General features: G+C 45.0%; 1 protein-coding gene across 1 annotated transcript in view; it reads right to left on the reverse strand.

Annotated features, from left to right (window-relative positions):
* Positions 1-23,615, reverse strand: part of LOC115113735 (receptor tyrosine-protein kinase erbB-4-like) — a 305,373-nt gene that overhangs the window by 114,505 nt on the left and 167,253 nt on the right. The window contains exons 8-12 of the mRNA XM_065013396.1: positions 15,882-15,995; positions 15,472-15,598; positions 13,779-13,852; positions 10,193-10,283; positions 6,811-7,010 (exon numbers count right to left, since the gene is read on the reverse strand). Of these exons, the coding sequence (XP_064869468.1) occupies positions 6,811-7,010; positions 10,193-10,283; positions 13,779-13,852; positions 15,472-15,598; positions 15,882-15,995 (606 nt within the window). The remainder of the gene's footprint in view (positions 1-6,810; positions 7,011-10,192; positions 10,284-13,778; positions 13,853-15,471; positions 15,599-15,881; positions 15,996-23,615) is intronic.

The following is a 23,615-nucleotide window of genomic DNA, read 5'->3' on the forward strand; positions in this document are numbered from 1 at the left end:
TTTGCAGTGGTCTGATACTCCTTCCATTTCAATATTATCGCTTGCACAGTGCTCCTTGGGATGTTTAAAGCTTGGGAAATCTTTTTGTATCCAAATCCGTCTTTAAACTTCTTCACAACAGTATCTCGGACCTGCCTGGTGTGTTCCTTGTTCTTCATGATGCTCTCTGCGCTTTTAACGGACCTCTGAGACTATCACATTGCAGGTGCATTTATACGGAGACTTGATTACACACAGGTGGATTGTATTTATCATCATTAGTCATTTAGGTCAACATTGGATCATTCAGAGATCCTCACTGAACTTCTGGAGAGAGTTTGCTGCACTGAAAGTAAAAGGGGCTGAATAATTTTGCACGCCCAATTTTTCAGTTTTTGATTTGTTAAAAAAGTTTGAAATATCCAATAAATGTCGTTCCACTTCATGATTGTGTCCCACTTGTTGTTGATTCTTCACAAAAAAATACAGTTTTATATCTTTATGTTTGAAGCCTGAAATGTGGCAAAAGGTCGCAAAGTTCAAGGGGGCCGAATACTTTCGCAAGGCACTGTAGTTGGCTTGTGCATTCAAACCAGTGACCTTTCCATTACTGGCCCAACACTGTTATTTGCTAGGCTACCTGCCACCCTCATATCTCAATAACCCAGCACCAATAACCCAGCACCAATAACCCAGCACCAATAATCCAGCACCAATAACCCAGCACCAATAACCCAGCACCAATAATCCAGCACCAATAACCCAGCACCAATAATCCAGCACCAATAACCCAGCACCAATAACCCAGCACCAATAACCCAGCACCAATAATCCAGCACCAATAACCCAGCACCAATAACCCAGCACCAATAACCCAGCACCAATAATCCAGCACCAATAACCCAACCCTGCTTTAAAGCTTGTAACCCAGCAGTTGGCTGAACCAAACAACAGAGTGTGTGTTCATATAAGGCCAGTCAGTAAAACAGAGGTTTCAACTCTCTGTCCTCCTCTCTGTCCATCTGAGGGAGGGTGGATCCATGGTCAAATGCTAATTGTCTCTCTGTCTGTGATCTGGAACAGGTAATGGCAGCCAGACCCACCATGGAGATATATATCAAAGCCCTTTGTTAGAAGTGCATAGTGAATTTAGAGCACGTATCTACAGCAGAGAGGGAGAAACATGCACAACACACGTCTGTGAGAGGAGACACACTGTGGAGCTGAATGTGGACTCAGCTGTAGCTGTGTTCTTCCATTATAATAGTGCTAACCAAACAGTGACGGGGTACTAAAGTAGCTTGAATAACACCTGGTACAAGCTAACACTGATGACGAACGATAAGACAAGGGGAAACAAAAGGGGGGAAAACAAAGACAGAAAGTGGAACATTTGCCCTTAACTTTATCATCTATTTTCAGCATCAGTAAAAGCTGGCAAATACAATGATGAAGGAAACAAGAGAGAGAGTGTCACGCCCTGGTCGAAGTATTTTGTGTTTTTCTTCATGTTTTGGTCAGGCCAGGGTGTGACATGGGTTTTTGTATGTGGTGTGTAGCTTAGTGGGATTGTAGCTTAGTGGGGTGTTCTAGGAGAGTCTATGGCTGTCTGAAGTGGTTCTCAATCAGAGTCAGGTGGTTTTCGTTGTCTCTGATTGGGAACCATATTTAGGCAGCCATATTCTTTGGTTATATTGTGGGTGATTGTCCTGAGTGTCTTGATAGCCGTGTTAGATGTTAGTTGACACATGTATAGGCTGTTTTCGGTTTTCGTTTCGTTTATTGTTTTGTAGTGTTGTTTAGATTCGTGTTACGTTTGTTTATTAAAACATGAATCGCAATCGACACGCTGCGTTTTGGTCCGACTCTCCTTCACCATTAGAAAGCCGTTACAGAGAGAGAGAGCTTTAAGTCCCTCTGTGCAGGAAATAGGATCTCTGTACTCAACTGATATGAGAGGACGGATGCCATACCACTGCAGCATGAGTAGCCTACTATCGGTGCATAATAATACCAGGAGTGAGGTCCCTCTGCAGCTCCGTTTATATATGGTTGGTACTATCGTCACAGACTGTTCAAATGGAGGTTCTAAGATTGTTACCCAACATTGTGAGAACATTGTGGGAACATTGTGAGAACATTGAGGGTCTGAGGGGCTACTATCACATACAACGGTTGTGTCTCAGATGGCACCCTATTCCCAATACAGTGTGCTACTTTTGACCAGGGACCTATGCACAATGGTCAAAAGTAGTGCACTACATAGCCAATATGCTACCATTTGGGATGTAGCCAAAATGTCAGAAGTGATTTCCATTCCCCTTGCGGCCGAATGTGGTGTCTGGCAGGTCTACAGCAACAGAGAGCAACAGGCTGTCTGGCCTGGCCTAGTTCAGCATTGCACCCCTCTGTTCTGCCCTGCCACTGGCTCTGTACTGGCTTCCCCTCCCACCGGAGAAGCATAAAGAGACTGCATGTGTTTGTTGGGCACCAGAGACAGAGCCCGCAGAGCTACAGTCACAATCATTCCACCCTGACTTTGAGGTTCAGGCCAAATGTAAGTCAGGGGGCATTCTGTGTTTTGGTGTCATGTCCAGAATGCTTAAGAAATGTGAAAATGAAAAGCGCATGCGCACGACAGAGAAGGGGGAGAATGAGGGAGGGAGGGAGGGAGGGAGAAAATAGAGGGCATGAAAGCATTGCTATTTGTGTGAAACAAAAGCATTTCTGTTCCAGTTCCAGTGCTTCACTGTGTGCATCAAAGACGTAGGCAACCAGGCAGAGAGAGAGAGGCAGAGAGAGAGAGAGAGGCAGAGAGAGAGAGAGAGAGGCAGAGAGATACAGAGAGAGAGAGAGAGAGTTGTAACGATACAGTACACAATGGGATCAAAAAGATGCCGACATCAACGTTTCTGACTCCCATTAAAAACACACAGTTTGGACTCTATTGACGTCAAACGCTGAGCCAGGTCCATCTTCAGGGAAACGCAGAGACGCCGGAGGGGATTGTCAAACGAGCCAAGTAACCAGAGCCGAGAGAGGGCTTCCAACAATTGGCCGACGTCAACGGAAGACAATACCCATCATGCATCAAAACATCCTACTTCTGAATGAAAAATAAGGAGAAAAGGAAGAAGAAAGAACCACAGGTCCATTTGATTTCATCCCCGTTTGTCTGGGATAAAGAGAAGACGAGGCCTAAACATGTAAATCTGCATCCCAAATGACGCTCTATTCCGTACATAGAAAATGCACTACTTAAAATAGTGTACTGTATTACTATAGTGTACATCTTAAAGTAGTGCATTATGTATTGATTAAGGCCATAAGCTAAGTAGTAATTAAAGTGAGTGTGCTTGGTGAACACTTCACGAGGCTACCGTCTCTATTTTCTTCTCCTTATCAAAGGTTGACTACACAACCTGCATAGAAACCCTTATGAGTAGGGAGGTAGCAGCTGGGGGGTAGAGCCTGTCTTTCCACCGTGTGCTATGGCTAGGGTAACACACACACACACAAGCACGCACAAACACACAGGAACACGCCTGCACGCGCACACACACACACAAACACAAACACACAGTGAAGGAGAACTGTCTGACTCATAGACACAGTCCAACTTCTCAAAGTCAGCCAGCTAATAGTGTGTGACACCTGAAGACTGCTGAGGAGGGAAGAGAAGAAAAGGAGAATAGGGGAAGAGGAGAAGAGAGGAAGAGGAGAAGAGAGGGAGAGGGGAAGAGGAGAAGAGGGGAAGAAGAAAAGAGGAAGAGGAGAAGAGGGGAAGAGGAAAAGAGGAGAAGAGGGGAAGAGAGGAAGAGGAGAAGAGGAGTGAGGAGAAGAGGGGAAGAGGAGAAGACGAGTGAGAAGAAGAGGGGAAGAGGAGTGAGTAGAAGAGGAGAAGAGGAGTGAGGAGAAGAGGGGAAGAGGAGTGAGTAGAAGAGTAGAAGAGGAGTGAGGAGAAGAGGAGAAGAGGAGTGAGTAGAAGAGTAGAAGAGAGGAGAAGAGGAGAAGAGGAGAAGAGGGGAAGAGGAGTGAGTAGAAGAGGAGAAGAGGAGAAGAGGGGAAGAGGACTGAGTAGAAGAGGAGAAGAAAAGAAGAGGAGAAGAGGAGTGAGGAGAAGAGTAGAAGAGGAGGGAGTAGAAGAGTAGAAGAGGAGTGAGGAGAAGAGTAGATGAGGAGGGAGTAGAAGAGTAGAAGAGGAGTGAATAGAAGAGGAGTGGGGAGAAGAGGGGAAGAGGAGTGAGTAGAAGAGAAGAGGAGTGAGGAGAAGAGGAGTGAGGAGAAGAGGGGAAGAGGAGTGAGTAGAAGAGAAGAGGAGTGAGGAGAAGAGGAGTGAGGAGAAGAGGAGTGAGGAGAAGAGGAGAAGAGGAGAAGAGGGGAGGAGGAGTGAGTAGAAGAGGAGAAGAGGAGTGAGTAGAAGAGTAGAAGAGGAGTGAGTAGAAGAGGAGTGAGTAGAAGAGGAGAAGAGAAGAGGGGAAGAGGAGTGAGTAGAAGAGGAGTGAGTAGAAGAGGAGTGAGTAGAAGAGGATAAGAGAAGAGGGGAAGAGGAGTGAGTAGAAGAGGAGTGAGCAGAAGAGGAGAAGAGAAGAGGGGAAGAGGAGTGAGTAGAAGAGGAGTGAGTAGAAGAGGAGAAGTGGAGAAAAGGAGTGAGGAGGAGGAGTGAGGAGAAGAGAAGAGGAAGAAGAAGAGGAGAAGAGTGAGGAGAAGAGAGGAGTAAGAAGAAGAGGAGAATAGGAGAAGAGGAGAAGAGTGAGGAGAAGAGGAGTGAGAAGAAGAGAGGAGGAAGAAGAAGAGGAGAAGAGGAGAAGAGGAGTGAGAAGAAGAGGAGAAGAGGAGAAAAGGAGTGAGGAGAAGAGAGGAGGAAGAAGAAGAGGAGAAGAGTGAGGGGAGAAGAGTGAGGAGAAGAGGAGTGAGGAGAGAGGAGGAAGAAGAAGAGGAGAAGAGGAGAAGAGGAGTGAGGAGAAGAGGAGAAGAGGAGAAAAGGAGTGAGGAGAAGAGAGGAGGAAGAAGAAGAGGAGAAGAGGAGAAGAGGAGTGAGAAGAAGAGGTGAAGAGGAGAAAAGGAGTGAGGAGAAGAGAGGAGGAAGAAGAAGAGAGAAGAGTGAGGAGAAGAGTGAGGAGAAGAGGAGTGAGGAGAAGAGAGGAGGAAGAAGAAGAGGAGTGAGGAGAAGAGAGGAGGAAGAAGAAGAGGAGTGAGGAGAAGAGTAGAAGAGGAGGGAGTAGAAGAGTAGAAGAGGAGTGAGGAGAAGAGTAGAAGAGGAGGGAGTAGAAGAGTAGAAGAGGAGTGAATAGAAGAGGAGTGGGGAGAAGAGGGGAAGAGGAGTGAGTAGAAGAGAAGAGGAGTGAGGAGAAGAGGAGTGAGGAGAAGAAGGGAAGAGGAGTGAGTAGAAGAGAAGAGGAGTGAGGAGAAGAGGAGTGAGGAGAGAGGAGTGAGGAGAAGAGGAGAAGAGGAGAAGAGGAGGAGTGAGTAGAAGAGGAGAAGAGGAGTGAGTAGAGAGTAGAAGAGGAGTGAGTAGAAGAGGAGAAGAGAAGAGGGGAAGAGGAGTGAGTAGAAGAGGAGTGAGTAGAAGAGAGAGAGAAAGGGGAAGAGGAGTGAGTAGAAGAGGAGTGAGCAGAAGAGGAGAAGAGAAGAGGGGAAGAGGAGTGAGTAGAAGAGGAGTGAGTAGAAGAGGAGAAGTGGAGAAAGGAGTGAGGAGGAGGAGTGAGGAGAAGAGAAGAGAAGAAGAAGAAGAGGAGAAGAGTGAGGAGAGAAGAGGAGAAGAAGAAGAGGAGAATAGGAGAAGAGGAGAAGAGTGAGGAGAAGAGGAGTGAGTAGAAGAGAGGAGGAAGAAGAAAGAGAGAAGAGGAGAAGAGGAGTGAGAAGAAGAGGAGAAGAGGAGAAAAGGAGTGAGGAGAAGAGAGGAGGAAGAAGAAGAGGAGAAGAGTGAGGAGAAGAGTGAGGAGAAGAGGAGTGAGGAGAAGAGGAGGAAGAAGAAGAGGAGAAGAGGAGAAGAGGAGTGAGGAGAAGAGGAGAAGAGGAGAAGAGGAGAAAAGGAGTGAGGAGAAGAGAGGAGGAAGAAGAAGAGGAGAAGAGGAGAAGAGGAGTGAGAAGAAGAGGTGAAGAGGAGAAAAGGAGTGAGGAGAAGAGAGGAGGAAGAAGAAGAGGAGAAGAGTGAGGAGAAGAGTGAGGAGAAGAGGAGTGAGGAGAAGAGAGGAGGAAGAAGAAGAGGAGTGAGGAGAAGAGAGGAGGAAGAAGAAGAGGAGTGAGGAGAAGAGTAGAAGAGGAGAAAAGGAGTGAGGAGAAGAGAGGAGGAAGAAGAAGAGGAGAAGAGTGAGGAGAAGAGGAGTGAGGAGAAGAGAGATACCTAGTCAGTTGTCCATCTGATTGTATTCAACTGAAATGTGTCTTCTGCATTTAACCCAGCTCGGGGTATTCGATCCAGCAACCTTCCGGTTACTGGCCCAATGCTCTAACCACTACCTGTAACTGATTTACATTAATACATGAAAGCCTAAGACTGAGAGATTGGTAGGAGAGGAACCAGTGGTAACTGAATTCTCTCATGAGTCCAATTACACCGCACTCTATAATAATTGTAGCTCTTTACAAGATGTATGAGATTTGACTGTACAATGTTGACAAACAGTATCAGAAACAGTGTCCAGATCTAAATTGGGTTAGGACTGAAATTAGTTGAGTGTGTGTGTATGTTTGTGTAAGCACCTGTGTGTGTGTGTGTACGCGCCTGTGTGTGTGTGTGTGTGTACGCGCCTGTGTGGTGTGTGTGTGTGTGCGTGCGTGCGTGCGTGCATGCGTGCGTGTGTGTGTGCGTGCGTGCGTGTGACTCACTACACTCTTTAGGGTCTCTGTTGTTGCGTATGACGACCTTCTGGTTGTTGGCTCTGAACAGGCCGGTCCAGTTGACGGTGTTGTAGTAGCACAGCTGACTGTTATTGGTGATGTACACATTACCAGCACTGATCTCATTCAGGGACTGGAGCTGGAGGGACGACATCCACTGCTGCTTCAACACAAGGAGAGAGATACCACTGGGAGAGGAGAGGGGAAAGGGAGTAGGGGAGAGAGGGGGAGGGAGAGGGAGTAGGGAGAGGGGAGGGGGGGGGGAGGAGAAGGGAAAGGGAGTAGGGGAGAGAGGGGGGGGGAGAGGAGAGGGGAAAGGGAGTAGGGGGAGAGAGGGGGAGAGGAGAAGGGAAAGGGAGTAGGGAGAGAGGGGGAGAGGAGAGAGGGAAAGGGAGTAGGGGAGAGAGGGGGAGAGGAGAGGGAAAGGGAGTAGAGGGGAGAGAGGGGAGAGGAGAGGGGAAAGGGAGTGGGGGAGAGGAGAGGGGGGAGAGGAGAAGGGAAAGGGAGTAGGGGAGGGGAGAGAGAGGGGAGGAGAGGGGAGAAGGGAAAGGGAGTAGGGGAGAGAGGGGGAGAGGAGAGGGGGAAAGGGAGTAGGGGGAGAGGGGGAGAGGAGAGGGGAGAGGGAAAGGGAGTAGGGGAGAGAGGGGGAGAGGAGAGGGAAAGGGAGTAGGGGAGAGAGGGGGAGAGGAGAGGGGAAAGGGAGTAGGGGAGAGAGGGGGAGAGGAGAAGGGAAAGGGAGTAGGGGGAGAGAGGGGGAGAGGAGAGGGGAAAGGGAGTAGGGGAGAGAGGGGGAGAGGAGAAGGGAAAGGGAGTAGGGGAGAGAGGGGGAGAGGAGAGGGGAAAGGGAGTAGGGGGGAGGGGAGAGGGGGAGAGGAGAGGGGAAAGGGAGTAGGGGGAGAGAGGGGGAGAGGAGAAGGGAAAGTGAGTAGGGGAGGGAGAGAGGGGGGGAGAGGGGGAGAGGGGAAAGGGAGTAGGGGAGAGAGGGGGAGAGGAGAAGGGAAAGGGAGTAGGGGGGAGAGAGGGGGAAGGGAGTAGGGGAGAGAGGGGGAGAGGAGAAGGAAAGGGAGAGGGGGGGGAGAGAGGGGGGAGAGGGGAGAGGGGAAAGGGAGGGAAAGGGAGAGGGGAGGGGGAGAGGAGAGGGGAAAGGGAGTAGGGGAGAGAGGGGGAGAAGGGGAGAGAGGGAAAGGGAGTAGGGGAGAGAGGGGGAGGGAGAGGGAAAGGAGTAGGGGAGAGAGGCGGAGAGGAGAGGGAAGATGGAAGAAAGAGAGAGGCGTTAGAGAAAGACAATGGTGTGAGAGGTAAGATGGAGGAGGAGTAGACAAGGGTGAGAGAAGTTGAAAAAGACCAGACAGAGAGAGAGACAGACAGAAAGGGGTGAGGAGAAAGATAGAGAAACAGACAGAATAAGGTAGAGATGGAAAGAGAAACAGACAGAATAAGGTAGAGATGGAAAGAGAAACAGACAGAATAAGGTAGAGATGGAAAGAGAAAGGTCAAAGAGAGAAAATAAAGACAGGTGGGTAATAAGAAAATAGATTAATTCCAAGTTAATACACAGATGATGTTATTCCTGCATGGAGAGTGTGTTAGACTGTTAGCAAACCAACTGACACGGATCTGTAAATCTTTACAAAACACTTTGACAGTATCTTCAATCCCTGTGATGCGCACAGCATGCTCCTACAGATAGAGTACCAAAGGCACTCTACCACTCTCTCCCTTCTCTCTCTCCTTCTCTCTCTCCTTCTCTCTGAAAGGGTCTTTACGTCCCAGAAAGAGCCCTGAAGAGAGGGAGTAGGGAGTGTACAGAGGCACTCAGACTAACAAGAATACAGCTCTCCACTTAGAGTGTGAGTGTGTATGTGTGTGTGTTTACTTTAAATTGTTAACATGTCATTCTCACACCCACTCTCTCTGCTTGCTAACATAAGCTGCTATGTCTACTGTAAGCTCTAATAGCGTATAATGATGTTAACGGCAGTGATATCTTGAAAAGAAACTGCTAGCTAGTTAGTTAATGTCTCCAAAGCAAATCATCACCATCCTAATGGTTCTCAACCCACAGTGAATCTGCCCTCGTGGACTTGCCGGCTCTCCACTGCTGTTAACATGATTAAAGTGACTGCTGTACTCTGAAACACTAGTCACTTTAATAATGTTTACATACTGCTTTACTCATCTCATATGTATATACTGTATTCTATTCTACTGTATTTTACTCAAAGCCACTCCGACATTGCTCGTCCTAATATTTAGTTCTTAACTCCATTATTTTACTATAGATTTGTGTGTATTGTTGTGAATTGTTAGATATTAATGCACTGTTGGAACTAGGAACACAAGGATTTTGCTACACCCGCAATAACATCTGATAAATATGCATATGTGACCAATACAATTTGATTTGATTGTAGTGTAGTGTTCCCATGGGGTGTCTATGTGTGTGTGTGTATGCATGTGTATCTGCGTACATGTGTCACTGAGGTTCTGTGCTTTGGGTCTGCCTGCATGCATGGCAATGGATAATGGCTGTCATAGTGCTAACAGATCAAGGTAATGAGAGTGTACAGCCGTGGGAGCCAGATCTATCTATGTGTGTGTGTGTGTGTGTGTGTGTGTGTGTGTGTGTGTGTGTGTGTGTGTGTGTGTGTGCAGGCGTGGGAGCCAGATCTATGTGTGTGTGTGTGTGTGTGTGTGTGCAGGCGTGGGAGCCAGATCTACGTGCGTGTGTGTGTGTGTGTGTGTGTGTGTGTGTGTGTGTGTGTGTGTGTGTGTGTGTGTGTGTGTGTGTATGTGTGTGTGTGCAGGCGTGGGAGCCAGATCTATGTGTGTGTGTGTGTGTGTGTGTGTGTGTGTGTGTGTGTGTGTGTGTGTGTGTGTGTGTGTGTGTGTGTGTGTGTGTGTGTGCAGGCGTGGGAGTCATGGGGAAACTCTGGCATGTTACATGATCAATTGTGACGACATTCCGTCTATCAAATTAGCTGACTATATATACCCATTTGGAAAGCTATGGGGTTGTTCTGATGGGATCTCAAAGGAACAGCACCATTACAGCCATTCTTATATGCCAGACTGACTGTACACAACCTAATGGTAAATCACTAGCTCCTGTTAAAATAGTGCAACATTCTTAACACACCTCAAAGTATGGTACAATAATGATGTACTGTAGAGTATGTGTGAGAGGTGTTCCCCAGGGCTCCGTGCTCCAGACCTACCTGTTCAATGCTCTCCATCCTGTGGTTGCCAGATCCTCAGGTCCGTACTGTAGTAATGTACTATAGTAATGTACTGTACTAATGTACTGTATTAATGTACTGTAGTAATGTACTGTACTAAGATACTGTAGTAATGTACTGCAGGTTCTTACCTGTATAGAGCTCTGCCTCCTATGGTTGCCAGATTGGAGAAGACACTCAGGTCTGTCATGTTCTCTGGCCACGACTGGATGTTCAGGAAACCTACAGGCACAGAACCAATCACATCACAGCCAATCAAATTACATCATATATCTGTGATGTATTACCAGATCCACATAAATTCCTAACTCACATCAGTTAAACATGTCAAATATATGACAATGAAGATATATACTGTACATATTTTTGCATTTCCTGTAACTGCCTCTGGGCGTTAAATCATTTAGCAGGTTGAATGAATTGCTGAGATGATGACCATGGATCATTTAGAAAATGTAATAATGTATTCAATTAATTAAATATTTAGAGATGAGGGGTGAAATCTCATTCCAGCCAGGAGAGGACAAACAGAATGGACAGATGAAGAGAGGAGGAGAGAAGAGAAAAGGAGAGGAGATGAGAGAAGAGGCGATAGAGGAGAGGAAACAGGCTAGGAAGTTATGAGGACCAAGGACAACACAAAATAGCCAAATGACTTTGAAAACTCCAGACAGCATATTCCCAGGGATACATTTCATAATAGTTACATAACTGATATTTTGATTGGCTTTAAACAAATTCATTACATTGGTAAGGGATATCAGAGGATCTAATGAAAGGTATGAGGCTCATGTCAGCATGTGTTCATATCCCTGATTAATGCATCTTCCAGTCTGTTATGTGAGATGAGTTCCTAAAAGAACCTTGTTTAGAACTTGATGTCAAGAGGCAGATAACCTTCAAGTCTGTCTTCATCATTCTGCCGGCATCAGTCCTGTTTCTCTCCTGGGTGAGCTACTGGCTGCTTCTGAAATGGTTCCATATTTACTATAAAGCACACTACTTTTGACCAGGGACCAGGGCATTGGTCAAAAGTAATGCACTATCTAGGGAATTCCAGATGCAGTCCATGGGTCCATCTAGCTCAGTGCCAGATGCAACTAAAGTCATCTATAAGTACTATACATCAGACGAACCGATTATAAGTTGAACCTTAATCAAATGTATATGAATGAAATGCATCACAACCTGCTTTCTATGCCATTAGCATTCTTGAATGCAACCTCCAATATAAAATGGCAACGATTAGCTCCTATCTGAGTAGTTAGAGCTAGCGTCTGATGACAGTAATTGCCTTAATGACAAAATTGCAGGAAGCAATGGCAAGCCTCTCTCTCACCTCTCTTTCACTCCCTCATTCATTCTCTCTCTGTCTCTTTCTATCTTTCTCTCTCCACCTGTCTCATGGTCTTTCCTCAAGAGGCATATGTTTGTTTTTCCTAGAGAGGAGAGGTGGGAGATGGGGAGATGAGAGGTGGGAAGGAGAGCTAGGGAGGAGAGTTGGAGAGATTGGAGAGGTGAGCAGGGCGCTTCATCACTTCATCTTGCTAATGGTGCTAACAAGTACCTGCCTGCCTTCCTGGGCAAACAGCTTGAAACAAACAGCAGCAATAGAAAAGGGAAAGGGGGATACCTAGTCAGTTGCACAATTGAATGCACTCAACTGAAATGTGTCTTCCGCATTTAACCCAATCAGAGAGGTGTGGGGGTGCTTTAATCAATGTCCACATCATCAGTGCCCATGTTGGGGGTTTACTGCCTTGCTCAAGGGGAAAAAGGCAGATTTTTCCACCTTGCCAGCTCGGGATTCAAACCAGTGACCTTTCTGTTACTGGCTCAACACTCTTAACCCGCTAGCCATTTGTCAACAGGTAAAACACTCAGCATATCTATTTACAGGTGCTGTACTGTACAGGAAGTTCTGGTCTAGCTGTTAGTGTTCTCCTTATTCTACTGTATATCTCCTCAGCTTATTCTCTCTCTCTCTCTCTCTATCTCTCTCTCTCTCTCTCTCTCTCTCTCTCTCTCTCTCTCTCTCTCTCTCTCTCTCTCTCTCTCTCTCTCTCTAACCCCCTGTGGGCAGTAAACAACTGCTGAATGGATGGAGTCAGTAGCCGAGCATGCTAGAGCTTCTAGAGTAGAGTGGGGGTTTAGGTTCACTGAGTGCCACATTACTGGCGCATCCATGCGAAAGACAAATTACCTAGTATTGCCTTACAGAGAGGAGGGCCACAGGCACCAGATCAAGGGTTAAGAGTTTTAAAGCACCGATGATTACAGTCAAAGCCATGCACTGGGAACCTCACTTATGCTAAATTGCTTCAGTGGATGGCCCACCGACCGTACTGTTTGGATAAGCCTGCACTGACCTCGTGGAAGGAGATAAAAACAAGGGGCTATGTTTTAGAAGAACACTTGGCAGGAGAAGAGATGTAGGGTGAGATGGTAGCCTCCTACACTGACTGTCATCTGAGAGCTATACAATTCAGAGATGGTAACCCCTAGGTTGAAGCAGAAGGGATGATGGTGTGTGTGTGTGTGTGTGTGTGTGTGTGTGTGTGTGTGTGTGTGTGTGTGTGTGTGTGTGTGTGTGTGTGTGTGTGTGTGTGTGCATCAATGCCTGTATGTATGTGTGTATGTATAAGTGTGTGTGTGTGTGTGTGTGCATCAATGCCTGTATGTATGTGTGTATGTATAAGTGTGTGTGTGTGCATCAATGCCTGTATGTATGTGTGTGTGTGTGCATCAATGCCTGTATGTGTGTGTGTGTGTGTGTGTGCATCAATGCCTGTATGTATGTATAAGTGTGTGTGTTTGCATCAATGCCTGTATGTGTGTGTGTTTGTGTGTGTGTGTGTGTGTGTGTGACAGAGGGTGATAAGGGGTGCCATGCATGCCTGGCCATGGGTCTACAAGGTTGTATCCCAAATGGCAGTCTATTCCCTATTTAGTTGTGCATTCTACAGAGAATGGGGTGCCATTTGGGAGACACATATTGGCTGTACCAGCTCACGTCCTGTCACAGGAATGAAGGGATGAGGGGAGGAGGAAGGGAAAGGGAAAGGGGGATTCACTCTACATTAATTCATGAACACACACCCATGCACTCATGCACGCACGCACACACACACTACGGACCTCCCTTCATGCTCCGTGTGAAACTTTAGAGCTTGAGAGAGTTCCACAGGGATGCTGTCCCATGTTGACTCCAATGCTTCCCACAGTTGTGTCAAACTGGCTGGATGCCTTTTTGGGGGGTGCCCTTTGGGTGGTGGACCACCCAGCAGCATTGCAGTTCTTGACACAAACTGGTGCACCTGACACCTACTACCGTACCCCGTTCAAAGGCACTTACATATTTTGTCTTGCCCATTCGCCCTCTGAATGGCACACATACACAATACCATGTCTCAAGACTTAAAAATATTTCTTTAAACGGTATCCTCCCCTTCATCTACTGTGATTGAAATGGATTTTAACAAGTGACATCAATAAGGGATCATAGCTTTCACCTGGATTCACCTGGTCAGTTAATGTATATTTTCCCAAGGACAATTAGAAAAGACTGAATGACATGGTATCAGAATTGTACATTTATTTTAATTGGATCTCTGTTCTTAACTGACTTAAGAAGATGCATTGTTGAAATGGACAGGGTTTAGCCATAATTATGACTTTTTGACTGTGTTAATTAAATACAATTATAATGTCTCTCACCTGTGATCTCCCTAACAGTCCGGAACACATTCAGCTTCTCTGGATCCAAAGCTTTAATGTTGTGGTACACATCCCTGTGAGGGAGAGAGGGAGAGGAAAGAGCGAGAGAGATGGAAGAGAGAGAGAGAGAGATGGAAGAGCGAGAGAGAGAGAGAGAGAGAGAGAAAGGAAACAGAGAGAATGAGCGAGAGAGAACCAAACTGAAAGAGACAAATATTTAGGAATAGAAACAGAACGCGGTCAAGTCACCCACATAACCACTGTTTGTCTCATATTACAGGGAGGTGAGCTGTTTAGAGCAGGGTTATTCAACTGGGGGTCCACGTCCTCTGGAACTATTGCAGGGGGTCCGCGACAACAGAATAAACACATGTTTTATTACGTATCTACAGTACAATAGTTAGGAAACTACACTCATTGGAGCCAATGATACTCACTGGAATATCTGACATAGGCTTTGAAAGAGCACCCGCGAATAGGCTAGCAGTGTGGCAAGTGCCACTGGCTGCTGGTAAACTTTCTTGACTTGGACATACATTTCAGCCAAACTTCATGGCTAACCTTTGTTTAATCAGCTAAAGAGCAGCTCTTAGCAAAAATTTGTTTGGAGTGACCTTTCTAGGTAATCCACCCATGCGTCAATCTGAGTAACATAATAAAAGATACCCCATCAAAATCAGTCAGTTTAAGCTGGAGATATCAGGTTTTTCTCTGCATGGGCTGTGTCTGAATCCACCATGTCCGCCTGTCGGTCTTCAACTTCTGCAGTGGAAGGTGTTTGTCAGACCACGAAAACGTCTGTCACTTCCGAACGGTTTGGCCTACACACTATTATGAACCCTCTATGGAAAGGGTAGACTTTCACAAACACGATGGATATATCCACTTTACTTCACAACTTGTCTGAAGTCGATAACGCTGATGTGCCAACTTCTGTCAGTAGAGTCCAAACAGTTAGAGCTACAAACCAAGTGTAACCCATACAAACGATTAGTGGTATGGAGGTAGCTTTGTGCCAAATAAGGGGTTAAATATATGTCCAAAAATATATATATTTCCTGAGCTTTCTTATATCTCCTAGATATAAGAGACATTTCCATACCTTATTCCTTAATATTTATTTTTTGACTGTCTTTTTTGCCATTTATGAATGTATTATTCAATGCGTTTCTATGAGCTTTAGTAGTGTCATGACGTAGCTCTTTCTGGGTGTAGATCATGGCTTCCCCCTCTCTCTCCTACACCCAGGTTATGTTATCTCAGGTAGTAAATTCCTGGCAGAGACTCTCTTCCCCTTTTCATAAAGAGAGAAAGACCACAGACCAGGTCACCAGGTGCACGGTGTTTCCTACGACACATTGGTGCGGCTGGCTGCCCTTTTGGTTGCACGCTGTGTAAAGAAGCAGTGCGGCTTGGTTGGGTTGTGCTTCAGGGGACGCATGGCTTTCGACCTTCGTCTCTACCGAGCCCGTACAGGAGTTATAGCCGTGAGACAAGATAGTAACTACAAACAATTGGGGACAAAAGGGGGTAAAAAAAAATATCGGAAGAGTTATATTCGGAAAAGTATAACTTTGTAATCTGAAGATTTTCTGTGGTGCCCCGACTTCCTAGTTAATTAAATTTACATGATTAGTTTACATGATTGTGTGTGTGTGTGTGTTGGTGAATGTGTGTGTGTGTTTGCGCTCACCCTTTAATGCCAGTGATGAGGAAGACCAGGTTTCCATTGATCTTGGTACAGTTGGTGAACTTCTCTATGTTGCTGGAGTCCACGGTCTGAGCAGACTGCAGACTGGCTGTACCTATACCATCACAGGCTAAAACAGAAGATAAAGAAGGAGAAGAAGATTACTTGGTCAAATATTCCCCAAAAATTTAACGGAAATGTGTGGTCAGGCTTTTTCCCAACCACTTTGAAATACTCATATGGAACAGACAGGCACAAGAAGACACACAGAGGTTGGAGCAGTGGGTAAGCCATAGTCAAGCACAACCACAACATAACCACAGCTCAACCCCAACTACATCCAATCAACCAGATGAATAAACTGGATGTGAATGACAGGAGGATAGGGTTCAGGACGGTGCAGGACTGGACACCTTTAGGACAGATGTCAGTGCAGGCGATGCACATCTTGATGCGGTTCTGCTCCACCTCCATCTTGTTGCTGGGACAAGCCCTCACACAGGAGCTGTGGTCCACCACAAAGTTATCTGGAACAGCAAACAAAGAGTTAAAAATAGTATGTGTCAGAGCAATTCCAAGGCCGTACCCACTGGGAAACATGTTATGGATGTAATCTGTGGAACAGATTGCATGTCAACAGATTGATTTCAACTGGTATTGATATGTGTGTCATGGAGGTTTAAAGGTCAACTGCCCCTTAGAACCAACTTCTCAGGTTTTAAATGGCCTATGTGGCATCGATATGAGTCAAAATAATTTATTCTAGTGTCAAAATTGACTACAAAGTGTTAATAGGGTCATTTTGGTCATAAAGTCAGTCTTGTTCAAAACAGAGTTTGGTGATCGCATCATGACATACTTGAGGGTTTGTTTTGAATTACAATTATGTCAACAAATCATCCCGTTTTGCCTATTAACATATGGTGGAACCGTGTTTTCTGGAAAAAGACTGGGGGAGTTTCCTTTACATGGCCTGGTGACCCGGGAAGGCGGAGACATCTCTTTAGGGGTACCAATGGAATGGTCAAAAATGTTGCCCGCTTGCTTTCAATAATGTTTCAACTCAAATCTACTGTCCTGTTTGTTGTGATTGAATAGCAACGACACACCCAAGAAACACCCACATTAAACCACACCCCCAAGACAACTCTCGTTTGCATACAGTCATGACCCGTAGCATTTCTTAATGAGCATTGATGAAAAACAAGTTCAAATCAGGAAGTGCAGTCATCCTTTAATGTAAATGAATGTCTTCCTCATGAGACTTGAAGGCAATGAATAGCAGTGGAATGTGACTACTGCTGCTGTGCTCCTGAAGATGACTCCTGTGATAAAAGATGTTCCTTGTCCTCTGTATCTTGTTTTCTTGTTTTATTGTTCTCTCCGGGTGAGAGCATATCTGGCCCTGCTGGTATAATATCTGATAGTCTGAACTGAGGAAGGATTTTAGGGATAGAAATACACATCAAATAGGGGACCAATGATTGCTTTTCTCACAGCCTCAGGCATGGAGGTGGACACCGAAATTACAGGCACCTCTTCAGGGGTCCTTGTGGCAGTGCAGGAAATAAAAAAGCCTGGGTCATCACTAAACACCAAAAATAAGAAATCAGACTGAAATGGGGAAGGACTACCTGAACTTGTCCAATAATAACATTATTGTTTTTGTTGCTGCAAAACATTTGCTACGGTGTGCCCTAATAAGGCTGATCCATGTGGTCCTTCATCGGTAGTGGGCTGCATTAGAGGCAGCACACCCCTCTCTCTCTCTCTCTCTCTCTTCCTGTTAGGAGCCAGAGCTCTTAGCAGAGTGCCAGGCACAAGCCCCGAGAGAGTAGAGGAGAGAAGAGGGAAAGGCAGTTTAAATCAGTGGAGGAAATGGCTGCTTTAAAGGAAGGGGAGGATGAAGGGGAGATGTGAAGAGGGGGCTAAGTAGAGATGATCAAGGAAGTTGCTCGCTGTATTCCTCAGGGAAAAAAGGTTCACTTTAAAAAAAGAGGTTTGAGAAATGAATCAATATCCTGAGGCCCTTGGTAATGAGAATGACCAGCCTTCTCTGCTCCGCTAGTGATGATGAGTCAAGGCCTAGGCCAAAGGTAGGCAACTATGTTCAGCCGCAGGCCAATTTTTGTCAGAGCAAACATAATTAGAATAATTTGTACACAGTAAATTGCGTTTAAAACCAAGACATGGTTACCATGCCAGTGTTCTCCCAAAATAAGATTGTCGCTACGCCACATTGCCAGTTTTGCTACACCATTATATAAAGATTTCACAGCAAGTGAAACTGATATTTAGTAATGACAGAGTAACTTAGATCACCGATGACATCGTTGTGAATTGTGTAAAAGGGCGTTCATAAATTCTAAGCGCTATCATAGCGTGCCCAGAGTGAACTGCCTCCTACTCAGACCCAGATGCTAATATATGCATATTATTATTAGTTTTGGATAGAAAACACTCTGAAAACTCTGAACTGTTTGAATGATGTCTGTGAGTATAACAGAACTCATATGGCAGGCAAAAACCTGAGAAAAAATCCAAACAGGAAGTGGGAAATGTGAGGTTTGTAGTTTTTGAACTCACCCCTATTGAATACACAGTGGGATATTGGTTATGTTTCCCTTCCTAAGGTTTCCACTAGATGTCAATTGTCTTTAGAACGTTGTTTCAGGCTTCTACTGTGATGTGGGACCGGATGGGAGCTCTTTGAGTCAGTGGTCTGCCTACAGCCTCGTTCACAGATACGCACTTTCACTTGAGAGGTAGCTGTCGTTCCAATGCTTTTCTACAGACATAGGAATTCTCCGGTTGGAACATTATTGAACTTTTACGATAAAAACATCATAAAGATTTATTCTATACTTAGTTTGACAAGTTTCTTCGACCTGGAATATAACTTTTTTAACGTTTCGTCCGAATGGACCAGATCGCGCATTTGGATTTGTTTACCAAACGCCCTAACAAAAGAAGCTATTGGACATAAATAGACATAAATGATGGACATTATCAAACAAAACAAAGGCTAGTGATGAATTTTATCTCTATTTGTGCTTTTTGTGACTCCTCTCTTTGGCTGGAAAAATGGCTGGGTTTTTCTGTTAGTTGGTTGTGACCTAACATAATCGTTTGTGGAGCTTTCGCTGTAAAGCATTTTTTTAATCAGACACTGTGGCTGGATTAAAGAGAATTGTATCTTTAAAATGGTGCATAATACTTGTATGTTTGAGAAATTTGATTTATGAGATTTATTTTGATTTGTATTTGGCGCCCTGCAATTTCATTGGCTGTTGGCGAGGGGTTCTGCTAGCGGAACGGGGTAACCTAGACGGGTTAAGCAAAAGTAAAATGATCAAAGTTGCTAAACTTGCTAGATAATGTCCAACTCATGTGACGACCCTCCCACTCTGTCTGCTGTATTCTCTCTGTTATTTCCTTATTAGGATGCTGGTGGGCGGAGTTGGGAGGGTCGTCAGCTACATGGGAAACACCTGGGCCCGGTGTCTCCCAGGATAAATACACCACTTCCCCATTCATGGAGGAGACTCTCTCCATGCAGACACCCTCTGTAGATTGTGTTGTGGTTCTTGATGGCCGTTTGTTTGTTTGTTTGCTTTGGCACCTTTCATCACCCTGCATTATCACATTCACGCATGCAAAACACTCACTTACACTACTGATTACTGATTACACACACCATTGTATATTATATTTATTTGCTTTAGTTAATAAATATATATCTTTCTACTCATTATCTCCACGTTGTCTCCCTTTGTTACGGGCTTTGAGCCGGTTCGTGACACTCACAACAGAATATCTCTGATGTGGCAAAATAGAGTTGATGGTTATACAGATAACAAATCAGCTCATCATTTCCGGTCACAACTTGCAGGCTTGTTTTCGAGTTGCTGTGCGTTTTGTTGCCAACCTATTTTGCCTATTTTGCTACCTGACAACTTTACGGTTTTCACTTTTTAATTACCGTTCATATATTTATTTATTTTTTCCTCAACTTTTTCACTCCGGACGCTTTATCTGGACACGATTCGTCAGGACCTCCAACAGCCGAAGCTAAGTAGTAACATTAACATGATGCCTTCTAATTGCAGCCGCTGTGCTCGCCTTACGGCGAGGATAGCTGTACTGCAAGCCCAGCTTCAGACGCAATCGTTAGGCAAGGGTAATTTTAGTGTAGGAAAGGATGAAACAGCGTCTGTGCCACCAGTAAGTACAGATAGTAGTATAAATCCCCTGGCACAGTCCCCGCAGCCGGACAATTTTCTCACGGTTTCTGGAAGGAAATGCTGTAGGAACGCTCAACCGGTGTCGCTCATTCAGCCGACAGAAACTTTCAACCGGTTTTCCCCATTAAGCAGCGGGTCGGTGTCAGAGGCCGAGTCTTCTCTGGTCTCTACTCCTCCCGTTACGGGGTCTGAGACGCCGAAGCTTCCCACCATTAGCTCTGACAAATTGAAAACTCTAGTCATTGGCGACTCCATTACCCGCAGTATTAGACTTAAAGCGAATCATCCAGCGATCATACACTGTTTACCCGGGGCAGGGCTACCGACGTTAAGGCTAATCTGAAGATGGTGCTGGCTAAAGCTAAAACTGGCGAGTGGAGAGAGTATAGAGATATTGTTATCCACGTCGGCACCAACGATGTTAGGATGAAACAGTCAGAGATCACCAAGCGCAACATAGCTTCTGCGTGCATATCAGCTAGAAAGATGTGTCGGCATCGAGTAATTGTCTCTGGCCCCCTCCCAGTTAGGGGAGTGATGAGCTCTACAGCAGAGTCTCACAACTCAATCGCTGGTTGAAAACTGTTTTCTGCCCCTCCCAAAAGATAGAATTTGTAGATAATTGGCCCTCTTTCTGGGACTCACCCACAAACAGGACCAAGCCTGACCTGCTGAGGAGTGACGGACTCCATCCTAGCTGGAGGGGTGCTCTCATCTTATCTACCAACATAGACAGGGCTCTAACTCCTCTAGCTCCACAATGAAATAGGGTGCAGGCCAGGCAGCAGGCTATTAGCCAGCCTGCCAGCATAGTGGAGTCTGCCACTAGCATAGTCAGTGTAGTCAGCTCAGCTATCACCATTGAGACCGTGTCTGTGCCTCGACCTAGGTTGGGCAAAACTAAACATGGCGGTGTTCGCCTTAGCAATCTCACTAGGATAAAGACCACCTCCATTCCTGTCATTACTGAAAGAGATCATGATACCTCACATCTCAAAATAGGGCTACTTAATGTTAGATCCCTTACTTCAAAGGCAATTATAGTCAATGAACTAATCACTGATCATAATCTTGATGTGATTGGCCTGACTGAAACATGGCTTAAGCCTGATGAATTTACTGTGTTAAATGAGGCCTCTCCTCCTGGTTACACTAGTGACCATATCCCCCCGTGCATCCCGCAAAGGCGGAGGTGTTGCTAACATTTACGATAGCAAATTTCAATTTACAAAAAAAAAAATGACGTTTTCGTCTTTTGAGCTTCTAGTCATGAAATCTATGCAGCCTACTCAATCACTTTTTATAGCTACTGTTTACAGGCCTCCTGGGCCATATACAGCGTTTCTCACTGTTCCCTGAATTCCTATCGGACCTTGTAGTCATTGCAGATAATATTCTAATCTTTGGTGACTTTAATATTCACATGGAAAAGTCCACAGACCCACTCCAAAAGGCTTTCGTAGCCATCATCGACTCAGTGGGTTTTGTCCAACATGTCTCTGGACCCACTCACTGTCACAGTCATACGCTGGACCTAGTTTTGTCCCATGGAATAAATGTTGTGGATCTTAATGTTTTTCCTCATAATCCTGGACTATCGGACCACCATTTTATTACGTTTGCAATTGCAACAAATAATCTGCTCAGACCCCAACCAAGGAACATCAAAAGTCGTGCTATAAATTCACAGACAACACAAAGATTCCTTGATGCCCTTCCAGACTCCCTCTGCCTACCCAAGGACGCCAGAGGACAAAAATCCATTAACCACCTAACTGAGGATCTCAATTTAACCTTGCACAATACCCTAGATGCAGTTGCACCCCTAAAAACTAAAAAAATGTCTCATAAGAAACTAGCTCCCTGGTACACAGAAAATACCCGAGCTCTGAAGCAAGCTTCCAGAAAATTGGAACGGAAATGGCGCCACACCAAACTGGAAGTCTTCCGACTAGCTTGGAAGGACGGTACCGTGCAGTACCGAAGAGCCCTTACTGCTGCTCGATCATCCTATTTTTCTAACTTAACCTGTTGCTTCTACTCGGGACGCTTGCGTCCCAACTAGAGCTCTGGAAATGCAAATGCGCTACGCTAAATGCTAATAGTATTAGTTAAAACTCAAAAGTTCATTAAAATACACATGCAGGGTATCGAATTAAAGCTACACTCGTTGTGAATCCAGGCAACAAGTCAGATTTTTAAAATGCTTTTCGGCGAAAGCATGAGAAGCTATTATCTGATAGCATGCAACACCCCAAAAGACCCACAGGGGACGTAAACAAAATAATTAGCATTTCGGCGTTACACAAACCGCACAATAAAATAGAAAACATTCATTACCTTTCACCATCTTCTTTGTTGGCACTCCTAGATGTCCCATAAACACTATTTGGGTCTTTATTTCGATTAAATCGGTCCATATAAAGCCTAGATATCGTTATATGTAGACTGTGTGATAAACGAAAAAAAAATCGTTTCAAAACGTAACGTGATTTTTTAAAATTCAAAAAGTCGACGATAAACTTTCACAAAACAGTTTGAAATACGTTTGTAATGCAACTTTAGCTATTATTAAACGTTAATAAGCGATAAAATTCATCAGGAGGCGATGTAAAGATCATTAGCTGTCCGTCTGGAAAAATGTCCGGCTAGAAACTCAACGAAAATATCCGGTCCTAGACCGGAGGAGATACGGTGTCCTGTATGTGTTTGACCAAGAAAAAACTCGAAGGGAAATGACAAGACTCTAGACACCGTGTGGAAGCTGTAGGTACTGCAACCTCAATTAATTGTGGTTCACGTTTATCAATGGGTTCAAGTAGCGCATGGATATATTTTCCCATTTTCAGTGATCAGTTTTTCCTGTGCTTTTCGATGTAAATGCCGTTCTGGTAAAGCCACAGCAGTGATTTAACCAGTTTTTTAAACGTCTGAGTGTTTTCTATCCACACAGACTAAGCAAATGCATATACTATATTCCTGGCATGAGTAGCAGGGCGCTGAAATGTTGCGCGATTTTTAACAGAATGTTCAAAAAAGTAGAGGGTCGACTTAAGAGGTTAATTGAGGAAAATAAGAACAATCCGAAATTCCTTTTTGATACTGTCGCAAAGCTAACTAAAAAGCAGCATTCCCCAAGAGAGGATGACTTTCACTTTAGCAGTGATAAATTCATGAACTTCTTTGAGGAAAAGATTATGATTATTAGAAAGCAAATTACGGACTCCTCTTTAAACCTGCATATTCCTCCAAACCTCAGTTGTCCTGAGTCTGCACAACTCTGCCAGGACCTAGGATCAAGAGAGACGCTCAAGTCTTTTAGTACTATATCTCTTGACACAATGATGAAAATAATCATGGCCTCTAAACCTTCAAGCTGCATACTGGACCCTATTCCAACTAAACTACTGAAAGAGCTGCTTCCTGTGCTTGGCCCTCCTATGTTGAACATAATAAACGGCTCTCTATCCACTGGATGTGTACCAAACTCACTAAAAGTGGCAGTAATAAAGCCTCTCTTGAAAAAGCCAAACCTTGACCCAGAAAATATAAAAAACTATCGGCCTATATCGAATCTTCCATTCCTCTCAAAAATTTTAGAGAAGGCTGTTGCGCAGCAACTCACTGCCTTCCTGAAGACAAACAATGTATACGAAATGCTTCAGTCTGGTTTTAGACCCCATCATAGCACTGAGACGGCACTTGTGAAGGTGGTAAATGACATTTTAATGGCAACGGACCGAGGCTCTGCATCTGTCCTCGTGCTCCTAGACCTTAGTGCTGCTTTTGATACCATCGATCACCACATTCTTTTGGAGAGATTGGAAACCCAAATTGGTCTACACGGACATGTTCTGGCCTGGTTTAGATCTTATCTGTCGGAAAGATATCAGTTTGTCTCTG

This window comes from Oncorhynchus nerka, linkage group LG1 (genome assembly GCF_034236695.1).
Source record: "Oncorhynchus nerka isolate Pitt River linkage group LG1, Oner_Uvic_2.0, whole genome shotgun sequence".
NCBI lineage: Eukaryota > Metazoa > Chordata > Actinopteri > Salmoniformes > Salmonidae > Oncorhynchus > Oncorhynchus nerka.